General features: G+C 43.0%; 1 protein-coding gene across 15 annotated transcripts in view; it reads left to right on the top strand.

Moving 5' to 3' along the window:
- DOT1L (DOT1 like histone lysine methyltransferase) overlaps positions 1 to 17,236 on the top strand; it is a 76,245-nt gene that overhangs the window by 49,262 nt on the left and 9,747 nt on the right. For 4 of the 15 annotated variants that reach the window (XM_075175706.1, XM_075175709.1, XM_075175705.1 and 1 more), the window contains 12 exons: positions 924 to 1,015; positions 3,889 to 3,990; positions 4,585 to 4,722; positions 5,312 to 5,437; positions 6,270 to 6,751; positions 7,015 to 7,138; positions 7,954 to 8,100; positions 9,464 to 9,590; positions 11,078 to 11,691; positions 12,427 to 12,632; positions 13,401 to 13,465; positions 13,948 to 16,084. In XM_075175706.1, the coding sequence (XP_075031807.1) occupies positions 924 to 1,015; positions 3,889 to 3,990; positions 4,585 to 4,722; positions 5,312 to 5,437; positions 6,270 to 6,751; positions 7,015 to 7,138; positions 7,954 to 8,100; positions 9,464 to 9,590; positions 11,078 to 11,691; positions 12,427 to 12,632; positions 13,401 to 13,465; positions 13,948 to 14,990 (3,266 nt within the window). In that variant the 3' untranslated portion in view covers positions 14,991 to 16,084. Of the gene's footprint in view, positions 1 to 923; positions 1,016 to 3,888; positions 3,991 to 4,584; positions 4,723 to 5,311; positions 5,438 to 6,269; positions 6,752 to 7,014; positions 7,139 to 7,953; positions 8,101 to 9,463; positions 9,591 to 11,077; positions 11,692 to 12,426; positions 12,633 to 13,400; positions 13,466 to 13,947; positions 16,880 to 17,236 lie in introns of those variants that run through there. The other 11 variants (XM_075175708.1, XM_075175715.1, XM_075175711.1 and 8 more) reach the window with 9 other exon arrangements.

The raw sequence follows: 17,236 nt of genomic DNA, 5'->3' as shown, positions 1-17,236 counted from the left end.
GTTTTTTGGGTCTTCTGGTCCCCCCCCTGCCATTTCTGGCCTTTGTCATTGGGCATGAGCCAGTCTAGGATCATCTGGGAATCTGATGTAATGTTCCTATCTATGTAGAGAACAAGGGCATCTGTGATGTACTTAACTCCTGGCTCTTTTGCTGTGGTGTCTTACAGTTATGACTGATTTCTTACTGTAGAGAAAGATAGAGAAAAAGAGTGAGTTAGAGGGAGGTTTCGAGTTGAGGTGGTGGGGGGGAGCGAGGAGAATGACACTTGTCTGGAATAAACCTTGCTGTAAAAGTCTGCATATCATCTATTACATGTTTTGGCTGCCTGTGATTGCAGTAGACTGGACTTAATCATGTGGTTGGCTTTATGATTATAGGGCCCCAGTGGTGAGGGCTGGGGAGAAGGAAGGTTCATTGTGTAATAGGAGACTGGAGATAGAAGGACAATGAGAAGCAAGTGCTCGTTGGAGGGTAAATGTGGGTGTAGAGCTTGTCATCTGTCTGTATGGAGGTAGGAGGAGTACAGCAAGCCCTGTCTTGTGACGCTGGGAGAATGAGTGCTCTGAGCTCAGGGCTGGTTTTGGCTGTTCCAGCTAATCTCTTTTATTATTTCTACTTACAGTGCATTAAAAGCTGTTCAACTCCTCTTTCATCATGCAAACACACCATTAGCACCCATCATCTTCCTCTGTGTTTTTGAATGCGTTGTCATGACTTCCATTGGGGTACCTATTATAAGTAGCTAATGGATCCAAAAGTTCAGCTTGCATCAGAAGATGGATTTTCAGCATGTTCTAAATTGATCTTTAATGGCTTGGGCTGACATACAGCCCAAATGAAAAGCAAGGGAGCAAATAGGGGTAAATAGGAGCATTGCACTTTCTCTCACTTGAAATGTATCATCTCCTTATTTATTTTACAGACTCTTTTAAGATCCAGTACATGCAGTTCATGGCATACATGAAAACTCCTCAGTATAAAGCAAGTCTGCAACAGTTACTGGAGCAGGAAAAGGTAGGTCTCATTTTTAACACTTCTAAACAAAATTGCCAGACTACCAAATACCTTAGATGTGGGGGAAAACAATGCTGGTGAACAGAACTGTGTACACTTAACATCAGTGCTGCCCCAGGCCAATTGTAAAGACTCTACCGGAGTAATGCTTAGGCTGAATGACTGTACCTGGGGATTTTATTGCTAACTCGGTGAGTCTGTGTGTGCTTAAATTTCCCATCTGCAAACTGGGAGAGATGCACCTCCCCTCTTGCCTCTGGTGCCCCTCCACCTAATAAGACTTACTTCAGTATTTCTGTTTTTTCCTCTATTTTGACATGAAGCTGTGTGTACCTATGCAGGAAGTTGGTGTCTTGAACGCTGTCCTTTTCTCCCATTTGGGATTGGCAGCTGCTTTTCTTCTCTAAATGTCTCATGGGTCACAGGAGCAAGAGGTGGTGGTCAGCGTCTCCAGCAATATGCACTGCCTGAATGCATTCCTGCCCTCCACTTAGAGGGGCTTTGCTGCGTGGATGCATCCTGCGAGCTGCTAGTCAAACTGCTCTTGGATAATTAAATTGTGCTTAATCTAGCTAAAGATTGTAGCAACTTTGAATGAAGACTATCTTGAAAAACACACAGATACTAATTCCTTGGAGCTGAATTTTCTAGTTTTTGACATCCTATTCTTTTCCTGCTGTGGGAAGGCCTAAATGAGTTGAGTACTCTAGCGTCACGATGGCTCATTAAACTTGTAACAAATGAAGTATGGGATTAAAAAACCCAAACTGTCGTCACTGACTTAACAGACTTAATGAAGCATCCTTAGTATTGATAATCTTAATATGTTAAGATTACACCGGTGGGCAAAGTGTAAATTTACGAAGTCATTGGTTGAAATACATGGAAAGGCGAAGAAAATCCTGCAGCTGTGAAGTGCGGCATTTTTCTCTGCTATGGAGCCATCTCCCCAGCAGAGGGAGGAGATCTACCGGCTAAACACCTTTTCTTCTTGTCTTGCTTTACTTCAATTATGAATAATTTAATTGCTTTATAAATTAGTTCTGATGAGAGAGTCTGTGCTTGCTACTTCTATGGAGGAAGCTTTCCCCACAGAGCTCAACAATCATCTTTGACTTCTGGCCGATTCCACCTTTTGGTAGCCCTCATGGAAGCTTTCCTTTGCTCTGTGGCCTTTGTGAAAGGGTCAGCATAAAGCCGTTGGGTTGTTTCATGGGGTTTTCTGTAACAGGAACTCTTTTTCCAAATGAGAGAGGCTAACTTGTGCCACTCCATTCGTTACTGAGAATTGGTTGATGCTGATGTGGTGTTCATGCAAACCTTTTTTTCTATGGTTGTTTCCATTTGTTTTCACAGTCAAACAGCACTTTGAATTTTCAACTTTTTCCGTAAGCAACATATTTTTCTGCTTGTTCTGTACTTGTCAGGAAAGTCAGCATAAAGTTAACTTATCTCCTTGCACAGAAAATAGCATGAGAAATGATAGCGTGCAAGTATTGTGCCGTGCACTGAAAGTATAAATTGAGAGTGTGGAAAAGTAATCACTTTGTGTTGTTGTCTGACAGCTGTTTCATACTTTAAGTCAGTATGAAAATATTTTTTTAATGGAGTGTCACATGGAGAGCATGGCAAGTTAAACTTCACAAAAGCAGAAGCAGAACTTTGCTGGTTGAGGTGCTGTACAGTCTATTTAATAACTCCCTCTTACCTGAAGGTTTTTCAAGTACAAGAAAAAACGTTTCTGTAATATGGTTTTAAAATAAACAAGATGCTGTGAGCTGCTAGTTCACCAGATTACCCTTAGATGGAGCTGTCAGCTCCACCATTGCTTGTAAAGGCTGAATGAAATGACTGATGTTGAAAGCATAAATGATTTTTTCAGCATCACCTATTGCAGTCGGTTTAGCATTGCACTGACTCAACTGTTTTCCCAAGTCGTTGGCGTGAGAGGCAATAAGAGCTCTATGCCAGGTCCTGTGTTTTCTCGTACATGTAGAACTTGCCAGCACTGCTGCTTCACTTCACAAATGGATTGCTTGGAAGATCAAGGTGCTTTTCGCCCTTGTCCTCCACTTTTTCTGGAGTGATGGCTCAGTTTCTGCACAACTCCTATTTGGCCTCAGCAGCAAAAGCTGGAGAAAAGTGTAATCTCCAGAGCCTGCTCTTCTTGCTGCACTCGTCTTTCAGTTGGGAACTGAATAAATGAGACTCTTTAGCCAGTCCTATCCTTGCCTTTTGCTGCTCTCATAGTGCACGACCATGAAATGAGTAAGCAAGTATCTACTTAAGGAATGTTATGGGCAGGAAGTGTTCTGCAAGTGGAAGGGTCGTGTGGCCCGCTGAAGTAATTTTGGCATTAGAAGTACAAGTGGTTTGACTTATTTATGACTTTCCTCCTACCTCCCCCACAGTGTATTTTCATTTACTGCGTGTCTTCCATGAGTATTGTGTAGGAAAACTCTGAATTGGGACTCTGGAGATTTAGTTTCTGTTCCCAGTTTAGTAACAGATTTCATACAGATAATATTTTCCAGTTCCATTTCTGCTCTGTAGGATGTGATTATTACTATTTCTTTACAATGCACTAGGAGAATAAAAATGAATTTTTAAGACTGTTCTGATTATATTTTACCATATAGCAGAAAAAAATACTTAAAAGCTCTTTTCAGCTTACTTAACTTCACGAAGTGTTGCACACTAACAAACACAGGCTCACAGAAGTCTGAGACAGACCTGGAATAGTTCATACATCTGCCCTCTGAGCTCAGATTCCCTCCCAACTTGCTTTACAAACTAGGTGTAAACATCTTACTAGGATGGACCATGCTGCAGTTGGTGCTAAAAGTGTATTTTCTCACTCTTCCCTCTTCCAGGAAAAGAATGCTCAGCTGCTGGGGACAGCACAGCAGTTATTCACCCACTGCCAGGCACAGAAAGAGGAAATCAAACGTCTTTTTCAGCAGAAACTTGATGAGGTAGCCCTGATCTGGTGGGAGTGAAGGCTTGTTAATCATCTGCATGCAAGCAGTTTTGATAAAAATAAGTAAGACCAGAGTAGTCTCAGGTCTTTAGCCTCCGTTTTGCAGCAGATCATGCTAAATAATGTGGAATCTGTATCACACTCTGGTTAGGTTTTATCTTCATTGTTGAAATTGTGTGCCATTCTATATCCAAGGCAAGGGGGTGACAAACCACAGACACTGTGGTATTTTAGTAAAGGATGCATCCCCTGCTGGTTGAACAAACTCTGTGTTGCTAATGCAAGTTCAGAAGCACAGAAGGAAATGTGGTAGCTCTCTACAAAAACAGTGTTCTTTTGGCTGGCAAGAAACTAAATGCTAGTTTTAAAGTTGAATTGTGGAACAGCAGCTCCAAGTGAGGTACTTTTGTCCTTCCTTGTTATCGCCTAGCAATGCCAAAATGCCTTGGAGAATGCTGGGGCACTTCCTGTGAGCTGCATAAGTTCTGTGGATCTCCTCAATGTCAGTTTTGAATGTGACAGTCGTCTGGAATTAGGGTGTCAAGACCTTATTGAATGATCTCTTTCCTTCTCACCCTTCATCGTGTAGTTGGGAGTTAAAGCTCTGACATACAATGACCTGATTCAGGCTCAGAAGGAAATCTCTGCTCACAATCAGCAACTGAAAGAACAGACGAAACAGCTGGAGAAGGATAACAGCGAACTCAGGAACCAGAGCTTACAGCTGGTGTGTACAATGCTTGTGTCTGAGTAGGAAGGTGATGCTTCCATTTATGTAAGGAGGACAGGTCGTAAGCCGAGGGCTGCCCTTGACTTCAAGGTATCTTAACGAATGAAAAATCATCCAGTTGCTATAGCTCCTCTGTAACAGAGAAGAATGATGGGGGAAAATGCTGGGGTGACAGTTGGCTCTGGCCTCAGCTGTGTCCTGTAAACAGCTGTGCACCTATATGCACACTTGTCACTGAATCTGGATCTCGCTAGCCAAGAAGTTTGTACAGTGCTTTGTGGTAGCCATAATCCTTGTATCGTTCATCTTGGTAACTCAAACTGTTAAGGTAGGTGCGGGGGAAATCTGGACGTGGAAGTGGTTAGGGAGGCTGGGTGATAACACTGTTTTTAGAAAGAATCAGGCCACCTCCTGCAACATTATATGGTGACCACAGGACCATTTAGCTTAGGCCCAGAGGAGTTTTCAATGGGCGAAGAAGCTTCTTGCACATATGCAGTTGAAAGGTGCATGGCTTTCAGCTTGCACGTTGGGTGGTGTGAAGTGGTGAAAGTTGTCTTTTGATTTGTTTATCCTGTCTTTGCAGCTTAAGGCACGGTGTGAAGAACTGAAGCTGGATTGGTCAACATTGTCACTGGAGAACTTGCTGAAAGAGAAGCAGGCATTGAAGAATCAGATTTCTGAGAAACAAAAGCACTGTTTGGAATTGCAGGTAGAGAGCAAGAAACAAATCTAGAGTCCCCAACTTGGGGTAGCTCTTGGGCAATGGGCCAGTTAAGGGTATTTGATTAAATATGATGCTAAAGGATAAGCTAGGTGGCTGTTTTTCTTCCCCACCTTTCCCTCCCCTACACTCCCCCAGAGACTAATCTTTTAATTAGAGGGTTTTAGTAAACTTAAAGAATAAGAATGTGGATAACTTTTAAAGGAACTAGATGCTATGACCTGATTCCTTGGTAATGCTATGGAAGAAGTATCATAGTTTATCATGGAATATAATTATAAAGCATGACCTGGTGAAAAGAAAGGTCCTGCTTGTTTGCATAGTATGTGGCTTCATGATAATGTCTTCTGTGTGCTCTGATGTCTTGATTCGGGAATCAGTTCCCACAGAATGTCACTTACCATAGCGTAAAGAAATTAAACTCCTGTGTCTGAAGAGCTTTTCTTTCCCTGTGAGATTAGCACTAGAGCTAATCCAGCCTTTTGCTGGATGCCTTGACATGGAGTGACTGTTTCCTTCGATGACTGGCAGGATTGAGTTACTCCATACTGTCTATATAAGTTGGAGATATTTTATGTTTGCTTTTGAGATCTGAAAGATGCTTTCTAAGAGTCTCTGAGCCATTCTCCTTACCTGAGCCTTTTGGTCTCAAGCTCAGAGCAGCATGTTGCAATTTGTTTCTCAAATTGTGGGTCAATTGTTCTGCATTGTTCCCAGAAATGGGGCCATTTTTCTTGAGAAGCATATCAAGGCAAAACTCCATAATGTGATAGAATTGTTAAGTATGGTCTTTAATCATTGTCCTCCTCTTCATTTAAAGATCAGCATTGTGGAACTTGAGAAAAGTCAAAGACAGCAGGAACTCATGCAGCTGAAATCGTACACGCCGTCTGATGAGTCACTGTCAGTACAGCTACGCAATAAAAACCATTTGAGCCGTGATCCTGAAGCTGATCACGGCAGGTTCCAACTGGAGCTTGAATGCTCTAAGTTTCCTATGCCCCACATCAATGGCATGAGCCCTGAACTGTCCATGAACGGCCATGCTACTCCCTATGAAATTCATAACACTTTTAGCCGGCCTTCCTCCAAGCAGAACACCCCTCAGTACACAACCTCTCACCTGGACCAAGAAATAGTTCCATGTACCCCAAACCACAGCAGTAGACAGAAGACAGACAAGATGACAAGCTTGTCTTTGCCTGACTATACCAGGTTTTCCCCAGCTAAAATAGCACTAAGGAGACACTTGAATCAAGACCATGCAGTCAATGGAAAAGCAACAACTAATGAGATACAGAGGTGAGAGTGATCGTTTCCTAGGATGGGGAAGGAGGGGTAATACTATTGCTTGTTTTTTATAACAGTGGTTTATTTGGATTGTGGAAAAATATTTTTAAAAGTGGAGTTTTATACACTTCTAAAAGTTTTGTGTCAGGAAAACCAGCAGTGCCAGCTGATTGGGTAAATAAGGTGGTACAGTGCCTTGAGTTTGGTACAAAAATTCCTTGCAAAAGAGAAGTCATTAGCTTTTGTATTCTAACGATCGTACATTTCTGTTCCAGAGCTGACCATGTCAAAGAGAATGGCCTTACATATCCAAGCCCTGGTATTTCAAATGGCATAAAGCTGAGTCCTCAGGAAACTCGGCCCTCTTCCCCAGCAGCCTTACCAATTGCAGGCGAGAAGGTAAGAGAGCTGCTTGTGCTCAAGTGCAGAGATGTTACACCTGGTAGAACAAAGAAAAAGTTGGCCAAACTAGAGGATGCAGGCATGCTCCTTTCTGTGGTCAGCTTGGCATGGAAAATAACACAAAATACAGTAGGTGTGGTACAACAAAAAGAAGGAACTGGCTAGAGGAAGAGAATACTGTGCTCATGAAAGCTGTGCATACCTTTGAGTTACTTGTTTGCATATGAACTGTGCCAGTAATGCAGTAGGACTTCTTTTTGATCTGGTGCGTGTCTACTTGACCTTGAAAAGTAGACTCTTTCATAGTTAAAAAAAATAAAAATAACAAAAAATTGTCCACGTAATTGGTCCAGCCATGAGTCATATTGGTGCTCATTTCAGAGCAAGCAAGTGCCCTCCAACAGGAGGTTACCATGGAAATATTTCTGGCTACTACATCTTCTGCGTACAGAGGGCCTCAAGATACAAATTCTGTTAGATGAGTGCTTTTCACAGAGCTCTAACAAAGACACTAGGAAATGAGCTTGCCTAAGGCATCCTTTTCCTTATGCTTGGGGCCAGCAGTAGCTTTAATTTACATATTGTTATGCTGTTGGATATTGCTGTCCCAGTGTTGGTAACTGGTGTTGGTAACAAAGCTGCTCCATGCATGCCCTGTCTTTGCTATATACTCATCACTCTTAATCGTGTAATTCTTTTTTTTAAAAAAAAAGGTGGGGGGGAATATAAATGAGCAGGTTACCATTAGTTTAAAAAGTCTTTTCAGTAATAGCATGCAGTTAAGAACATGACTTTCTGTTTTGCATTTACAGGTTTTGAGAGAGAGAACCTCTGTGAGTAATGGAGAAACTATCACCAGCCTACCTATCAGTATTCCTCTCAGCACAGTGCAGCCCAATAAACTCCCTGTTAGTATCCCTCTGGCCAGCGTAGTCCTACCTAGCCGTGTTGAGAAGGTGGTGAGTAAGGGATTGTCAACACTTTCCATCCCTAACTAAAATCACACTGGGCAGTAGTGGGGTGCTGTGCACCAGAATCCTTAGTGGGATGCTTTGGGGGAGGCTGCTGTTGGGATCAATCCTCTTGGCTCTTAGTCATTCTGTGGATTTTTCCTCTCATGTGTCTGTGGGGTGGTGGTGTTTCAGCCAGGAAGGAAAGTAAAGTACATGCCTCAAGAGATCCTAGTCTTAAATGTCTGGCTGGGTGGAAAAGGTGCAGAGTCTGAGAGTTTGTGGCAGTGAAAGCAGAGAATCACACATGTCAGTTTGTTCTTAGCCCCTGCCTTCTTGCATGACCCTGGGAGACAAATTCTTCTGCCTTAGTTTGGTCATCTCAAAATTGTCTATCTATCACATACATGTGTAGGATGAATGTGAATAGCGCCTTGAGGCTGTAATGGCTAATGTGCGAGTGACTGCTCTCTAGCAGTAGAGAGCAACTAGAGAACTTCTGGGGTCATCTCTTTTTGAAATCCTGATAAGTCCATGCTACTCTCAGTGGCAGAGGAGTTTAAAAAAGCCCGGTCCAGTTTCTCACAAATGTTTGTCACAAAAGTGTTACAGTAGAGAGCTGAGGAGTATTTGCTGCTTCCACATGAGAGCTGTGAATTTAGAATGCATCCACAAATGCTTGCCTTACAATCCCATATTTGGAAAGCTGGAATTGTTTCATAGTATTGAATCCATTATCTTTTTTCAGCTATAGACTTTTAGTTGTAGCAGAACTACAGTCTGCTTAGCTCCGAGCAGAAGTCGTATGTACTCAGAGAGAATGTTAGGTCTGGATGGCATCTCTCACTTCAACACGTTGTTTATTCAGGCTACCATTTCACAATTGTTTTGCCTGCTTTAGGGGAACACTACTTGTTGATCATACCCTCAGATAGCGTACCAGAGAACGTAGCCTAATGCATTTCATGTTCAGTTTGGGGTTGTTTTGGGGAACTTCATGTGCACAGGCTTGGGGACATGATACAACCATTTATCTCCTTTCTGGCTGCCCGTGAAACAGTGGACTGAGGCATTCGTTCTCTGATTTCAGTGCAGTCCTGAGTCTAAACGTTCTGGGACGATGAGCCTGTTCTCTCCCTATCTGCATGGTATCTGTTATGTGCTAGATACTATTGCAGTATAATTAATCATGGTATTTATTTTTGTCCCGTAACATGCTGATCTATGTTTTTCTCAAAACAAGCAAAATCTAGGACATTTAAGAAGTAGAACCACTTTCCTTGGTAGATCTACTAATGCATGTGAATTTTGTTTAAACTGTTGACTTTTGAGTATGCTTCCTGTACTAAAATGGCTGTTTCTCTCTCCCCAGAGAAGCACACCTAGCCCAGTTCATCAGAGTAGAGACTCATCGACACTTGAAAAGCAGATTGGTGCTAGTTCTCATAATGGCGTAAGCAATGCTGCTGGAAACAAGCCACTGGCTTTGGCTACCTCAGGTAACAGCCTCATCTACGCGAAGGTGCGCTGTCTTGTCATGACAGCACCCCCAAGTGCACGCGTCGGAGTTTTCCGAGCACTTCGTGTCAGGTCATTTAGGCAGTAGAGATAAATGTGTATTTTGTAACGAGACCAAAGAATCATGGATGATGATGTTTTGAGACAATATGTGCCTACAGCTTGGATGCATTCTGGCATAAAGTATTGGTTTGACGTGCCTTTACCTGAACTGCAGCACCTTGCAGTGTAAATAAATAATTGCTTTTGTAAATTCTTTTGTGTGGATTAAGAGATTCCTACCTTTACAATGTGGCAAACCAGTGAAGTGTTGCATAGCTGTGCTATGAGCTGATGATCTGGCTTCGGAAGTTTTATTTTACAGGGTGGCGGAGTTTTTTTAATAGCAAAATTAATTTCTTGATGCAGGTCACAATGCAGGTGCCTCATGAGCAGTTGTAAAGGCACAAGTATCTGGGTAGGAAGAAATGTCAAACAGGAGAGGGTAGGGGTACCTTTAAGTGCCGACATTGCTTCTGAACTCATTCATCTATTGATATTGTGGCCTTTAGCTATTCAGGATATGGAAATGTTGTGGACCAGGAAAAGTAGGTTCTAGATACAGAAGCTATTCTACAGCTGATCCCTCATCAGAGAGTGCATTTGTTCTTAATGTTTACCACCTTGAGGGGCTTGTGTTGTTTCTAGCATCTGTTTTGCAAAGGGCTTGGCTGCAGTTTTCTATAAAACCAATGAAGTATTTAAAAAAAAAAAACCAAACACAACAAAAAAAACCAAACCCCAAAACCCCCCAAAAAACCCAAAACAAAAAAAAAACCCTGTTGTAAAACAATACCATGTTCCCTTCTACCCCTTTCACTTAGACAGCCCAGAGACAAGGCCTTACTAGAACACTAAACCCATTAATCATACATCCTGACAAATACATAATTCCCTTTCCAAGCTTCCTCCCATGTGGCATTCTTCTGCCACAGTTTCTTTGAAGATCCCCTGTCGCTCCCTAAGCCACAACCTTTTGTTTAATTTTGAGAAGAAGGTGGGCTGTATAGATGACACAGTCCCTTCTTTTTTTGGGAAGGAAACGGACTGAATTTGGCTGTCTATTTCCTTGACGATACGAAGGAGTTGAGAGTAGAGGAGCCCTGATTTCAAAAGGCGTAATAGCTCAAACGAAACTTACACTTGAATTCCATTTAAAAACCAGGTAGAGCATAGGATATCTCCATAAAACACATGAATTTTTCTGAACTGGCAAAGGAGTAGTGGAAATTGTTAACCCCTAACTGAAACCGTCAGCACACAAAGCCACGTTCTCAACTGTGCTGTGTAAAAAGCAGCTGTGCAGTTTCCCCGGCTGCTGGCTGATCTAACACAAGTAGAGCTGAAACCACTCCCAGTCATCCCAGAAATCTAGCACTGTGAACTATCACTCAGCAGAAGCAATGATGTATACTTTCCCTTTCAACAGGTTTTTCTTACTCTTCTGGCTCCGTGGCAGTCAATGGAAATCTTACAAACAGCCCAGCCCATCTTAACCATAGTGTTGATCAGGCAGCTCTGGACGACTCTGGGAGTCTGTTTAACTCAGTAGGGTCTCGGAGTTCCACTCCACAACATCCTTTGCTAATGATGCAGTCAAGGAACTCTGGGCAAAACTCCCCTGCTCACCAGCACTCAACAAGCCCCAGGTTAAATGGCACCTCCCAGAGCCTGGTAGGGGTATTGCAATATGCAGATGCTCAGAAGATGTTTGCCGAAGGAACAAAGGGGGATCTTCAGTCTGATGCAACGTTTTCAGATCCTGAGAACGAGGCCAAGAGAAGAATCATCTTTACAATCTCTCCTAATACAGGACATGTAAAACAATCCCCTTCCAACAAGCACAGTCCTCTGCCCTCGAGCGCTCGGCTGGACTGTGGCCAAGCACACGCGCAGGATGGGAAGAAGCGAGGCCGGCGGAAGAGATCCTCTACTGGGAATCTCAGCGGGAACTCCGGGGTCTCCCCTAAACGCAAATCCTTACCTACTGTGTCTGGACTCTTTACGCAACCATCAGGTTCACCACTCAATATCAACTCCATGGTAAGGGCAAAAATGAAGAGCTCTAGCAAGAGAGAAAGGCCTGGCAAAGCGCTTTGAATTAGAAATAAGATTCAACTGTTCTGTTCTTTAGCTGTTTAATTCTTTAATTCTCAGGTTGTTAGAGTGCTAGTAGCTAGAATTGGCGTAAAGGCCCTTGTGAAAATGGCCCCTCTGAGAGGCGAGAGAATTGCTGAAAAGTTGGTGAGCTGTCTCTGTAGATAAAATATCTTCAAAGAGTTCGTTGCTGTCAGAGCATTAAAAATTAAAAGTAATCTCTTCCCTTATGACAAAGACCTTGTTTCTGCAGTGAAGTTGATTTTTAGGCTGTAGGTTAAATATTTTGAAAATAGTTTAAACTAAGATTGACTAAATAGCATAAGAGTGCCAGAAGCATATGGCATTCTTGCATAATTAAGCCAGCTATACAAGTTGTGTTCATGTGATCCTGCAATGGTAGTTTGGGGGGAAAAGAAAAGTGATTATCCCATGTCTTGATTTCTGTGTTTAAACGTGAAATTGAAGAATGAAAATTTTATATTTTCCAAATTATATTAAAGCTTTCATCCCAGGCTCTAATGCAGGATGGTGGAGTGTAACAATGGCAGTGCTAAACAAGCAGCTGTTGGCATATCCTAAAGCTGGGCAAGTTAAGCCTGCTTTTAATATCCTTAATAAGATGCCTTGTGTCTAAAGGGATACTCTCGTCTGTAACGGCTTTCTTTCCTTCTTGCCCAGGTCAATAACATTAACCAGCCTTTAGAAATAACAGCCATTTCCTCTCCTGAAAACTCCCTGAAGAACTCTCCTGTTCCTTACCAGGACAATGACCAGCCCCCGGTACTGAAAAAGGAAAAGCCCATCATTCAGACCAACGGCGTTCATTACTCTCCTCTAACATCAGATGAAGAGCAGGGATCTGAAGATGAGCACAATAGCAGCAGGTGAATACACAGGCGTAGGTTTCAGGATGAGATTTCTCTGAGAGCTGATAACGGTGCTCTAAACTGGAGAGGTGTGTTAGGCCTTCTTTGTTCCCTTTGCTTGGAGACCAATTCCATTATGCCAAGCCTCTTACGCGGCTGAAATTGTGAATAGTGCCTACTACTTAGGCAGTAGTACTTGAATGTGGGAACCTACTCTTGCTGTGTTTGCAAGGCTGACAGAGTCTGGCCTCTGAAAGAACTAGTGTAGAAATGATTTCTTTTTACTACGTGCTTTGTAGGAGTACTGAGGCTGTGTGTAATCATTAACTAAGAATCTGTCCCACCCTCACTCCCAGTTTCATCTTGATTCAAAATTCTTCACTTCCTGCCCCAAACTGTTGATGCGTTGCTCTGAAGATTGAGTACTTGCCACCCTTTGCCTGCCTGTGGGGTGCAATTTTTTTCTTGTTTAAGGTGCTGGAAGAGTAATGACTATAGAGGTGTGAGCAACAGCCTACTTCTTGTTGTGAAAGAAGAGCAACAATGAAGTCCTCTGAATGTGCACTAATCTTCGCAAAGAGCACAAATTTTGTAATAGCTTCTACTTAAAGTTTGTGGTGGATTTTTATGCTTTTGAGTTCCTTTAACATACAGCTTTCTAGCTGACTTGGGTTTATATACTCTAGTCAACTGTTAAGACGTGAACATGAGGAAAATAGGTTATGAGAGTAAATGTGCAACAAAAGGTCTGCAATGAGTGCTATAACCTTTTTATTTTCCCACTAGAATTGAAAGGAAAATTGCAACAATATCATTGGAAAGCAAATCTCCACAGAAGACTGTTGAAAATGGTGGGTGTGAGGAATGTTAATTATTTGTTGTAATGGTTGGTCTTGGGAATGGGTGTCTGCCACTGACTGAAGTTGTTAGTCAGAAGCAGGCTTTTCTGTGCTGCTGAGCAGAGTGCAGTTCTGCCAGGGCTTTGCGTAATCGTAGTTAAGACAGGTGGCTGATAATTACAGATTTTGAGTCAGTTCGTTCTGTAGTCATAGGTCACCAAAGATCTGACCTGTTTTTTCGCTGACTCAGGGTTTGGGGAGGGATCTGTAGTACAAAGACTGAGGAAAAAGTAGATCAGCATTCTCAAACTTTTTCAGAGTGTTAAACTAAATTTTAAGGACTTTTAGGTGACTTCACAAATATTTCTGCCTTTGGATCAGAAATAGAATTACAGACTGATAAAATGTGGGTGTTGAAAGATAAAACCCTGTTCTTAATGAGCAGATTCAGTGAATGCTGCTTTTTTACATTTATAAATTTTCTTCCAAACTAGGTGGCAGCTTATCTGGGAGGAAGCAAGCACAAAGCAACGAGAACATGAATAGCAGTAAATGGAAATCTACTTTTTCACCAATATCTGACATCAACCTGACCAAAACTACAGATAGTCCCTTGCCGTCAGTTTCATCTCTGAGCCAGAATTCGCTGTTTGCCTTCAAGCCGTCCTCTGAGGATAGCCTTGCCATCGACACCAAGATCATAGCACACGCAAGGAAAAGCATTGCCATGCCCTCATCTGGGACAGATGGGCTCAGCCCTAGTACAAACTCCACTAACGGATTCACGTACAACGGTGGACTGTCAGCTGACATTGGTTTACACAACTTTATCGATGGTGCTTCTCTTCCGCATAAGACTTCAGATGTGACGACTTCCAACTGCTCCCTGGGTTTCCAGTCGCAGCGAAGCAAAGATGTGGGGGTATCGGAAACTAATCCTTTTTTGAACAAGAGGCAACTTGAAGGCCTCAGCGGCACGAAAGGAGAAGACTTAAATCGGTCAGGGGTCAAAGGCAAAGAGATCAGCGAAATAAGCATTCGTACTGGGGGTTCTTCAGAAAAAAATTCTTTGCAGCATAACGGAAAGGTCGGCAAAGGAAGGGACCGAGATGTGGAGTTTAAAAATGGCCACAACCTTTTCATTTCTGCTGCTGTTTCATCTGGTGGCCTTCTGAATGGTAAAAGCCTTTCTACTGCTGTTTCTTCAGCAGGCAACCCAGCATCTTCTGTTCAGACGCACCATCCTTTCCTAAACACTTTGACCACTGGATCGCAGTTTCCCCTCGGCCCCATGGCCTTGCAAGCAAACCTCAACTCGGTGACAAATTCCTCAGTATTGCAGTCCTTATTTAATTCAATGCCAGCTGCTGCCAGTCTGGTCCACGTGTCATCAGCTGCAACCAGACTGACTAATTCTCACACTATGGGGAACTTCTCTCCTGGGGTTACAGGTGGAACAGTTGGAGGTAGGCAGAACTCTTTCTCTGGTATAAGACAGGGCCTAAAGGAAAGTCTGACACTGCCTCTCCAGGGGTGAAACCCTTTCATTTCTGCAGGATGTGAAGCAGATCTGTCCCACATAACCGGTCTCCTCTATCTCTTGGAAAATGCTAGGATGAGTTCAGTTCCCCACAGTGAAATCTCATGAGCTTTGTCTACTAGATGAGCTTGTTTTATCACCTTAATGAAAGAATACACCCAGACTTTGTGATTTCATAATGTATGCTTGTTCAGATGTTGCTGTGTCGGAACCAACTTAGGTCTGCCTGCAGGTAAAAGATTTAACTTGTCATGGTATAAGTTAAGGATCTCTAACTTGTCAACTTGAGTAAAGGTTGAGATTAGGCCTTGAATGGATTTAGCATGATCCAGGAAGAGCAAAACATCAGTGCCTCTTCAGAGGAGATGGTGTAGGGAATTGCATAGCATTCTGGCTCTTGAATGGACATGAAGAGCATTTCTTTGCCAGGAAGGGCAATGCCATATGCACCTTGCACTTCTGGGATTCTGCACAGGCTTGGCTTCTGTGACCCAAACTGGAGACAAGCTGGCAGGACTAGAAGATAGGCTGAACCTGCCATTACTAAGTGTCCAAGGCAGTTTTTCTTACCTGTCCATAATCATTCAGACACCATGTCGGGAAATCCTAACTCTCACATCTCTCAGCACATAGATTTGCTGGAAATACAATCTCCCCTCTGCTGCCCTGTAAGTGGGAAAGCAGGAGGGTGGGGAGGGAAGAGCAGCAGTTTGAGTCTTCAGATAAACAACTTTAGAGACCACGTAATCTCATCAAAAGTCTACCCGTGTGGTATAGAACTGACAGTTCTTGGGTCTGACCATTTTTCCTCGTGGCATTTAGAGGTTGGCAGTAGGAAAGGTAAGTGAAATCTTTTGTACCTCCTGGCCTGCACCATTATCTCTCATTGCTTGCTGCCTTCTCATGCTGCATATTTTTGTATGGGGCTGTAACTATTATAATTTTGCTTTTTTCTTTTCTTTTTTTTTTTTTTTGCTTTTTCGTTTTGTTTCTCTTGTCACTTGAGACTGTACAAAGCCCATCTGTTGAAGCTGAGTTTTTCTCTCCTGTTTGCAGGTATTTTTAACCATGCGGTGCCTTCTGCCTCCTCTCCTCATCAATTTGGAGCCAGTTTCAGCAGCAGTGCTGTCTCTAGCAGCACAGTGCTAAGCTTAAACCCTCTGCAGGCTGTTGCCAGCACCTCATCCTCATCCTTCCCACCCCCTTCCTCTAATTTAGTTACATCTAGTGAGACTAGATCTGCTCAGCACCTCAACAGAGCGCCAGTGCAATCTGTTTTCCATTCCCCTCCGCCCCCTCCTAACGTTTCATTGCCCCCACCTCCTCCATTACTTGCTTCTAACTCCGAGCCTGCGCTTCTGCAGAACCTGCCATCCATCCCACCTAGCGAAGCTTTTTTGCCATCCTCTTCTGCTGCTTCTGTCCAATCTGCTAATGCTTCTTTGTCTATTAAGCTAGCTTCTCTCCAGCACAAAACCTCCCGCCCCTCCTTTACAGTCCATCACCCACCTCTGCCCCGTTTGGCGCTGGCACAGTCCGCGCCCATGATCACGCAGTCCAACGCAGCTGGCACGTCCGCTATGTGGGTTACACTTGGCATGCAGTCTCCTTATGCTTCGCACCTTTCTGGGGTTAAGCCACGATAAAGAGCTTGCTTAGCTAACAGTTCTTATTTTGTAAGGTAAGGCTAGAGAAAAAAAAAGAGGAATTTTGTACAAGATGCTGAATGATGCTTCTTCCTTTTCAGAGATAGGTTGGGGATGGGCTCTGTGAAACAGAGAAGCCTCTAAAATGTGGGAAGCAAATAATCTGATTGCAGAGGGTGGAGAGTCTTAATGCTTTCTGCTCTGGGAGTCAGGATTTCTCGACAAGGAGTGCTCACAATGGTAACTCTGGTCTGTCTCATCTGACATTAGGATTATGTTCAGGTTGAGATCACTTCATGAAAATGTTTATTTCTGAAGATCAGTAATCAGGAGGAAATATCTATTTTTAAGTATGGTTTTATACACTCACTGGATGTGGTTGTTGCCTACTTTGATTCCCACCTCCCCTCTTCTTGCCCTCCAACACAAGACTGTTGCATCTCCACAAGTCCATGTTCGCATAGCGTTAGGATACGTGATGGTGCTGCTTTGTGACTGTATGTGGTGGTCTTGTTTTTACCATAGTCAACAACAGCTGCTCTAAATAATCATAAAGTTAAAAATCTCTAGGTTACAAGCTGCAGCTTTGTCTTGGAG

Source organism: Calonectris borealis, chromosome 28 (assembly GCF_964195595.1).
Source record: "Calonectris borealis chromosome 28, bCalBor7.hap1.2, whole genome shotgun sequence".
Taxonomy (NCBI): Eukaryota; Metazoa; Chordata; class Aves; order Procellariiformes; family Procellariidae; genus Calonectris; species Calonectris borealis.
The sequence above is the reverse complement of the archived record's forward strand: the minus strand, read 5'-3'. Positions and strand labels throughout refer to the sequence as shown.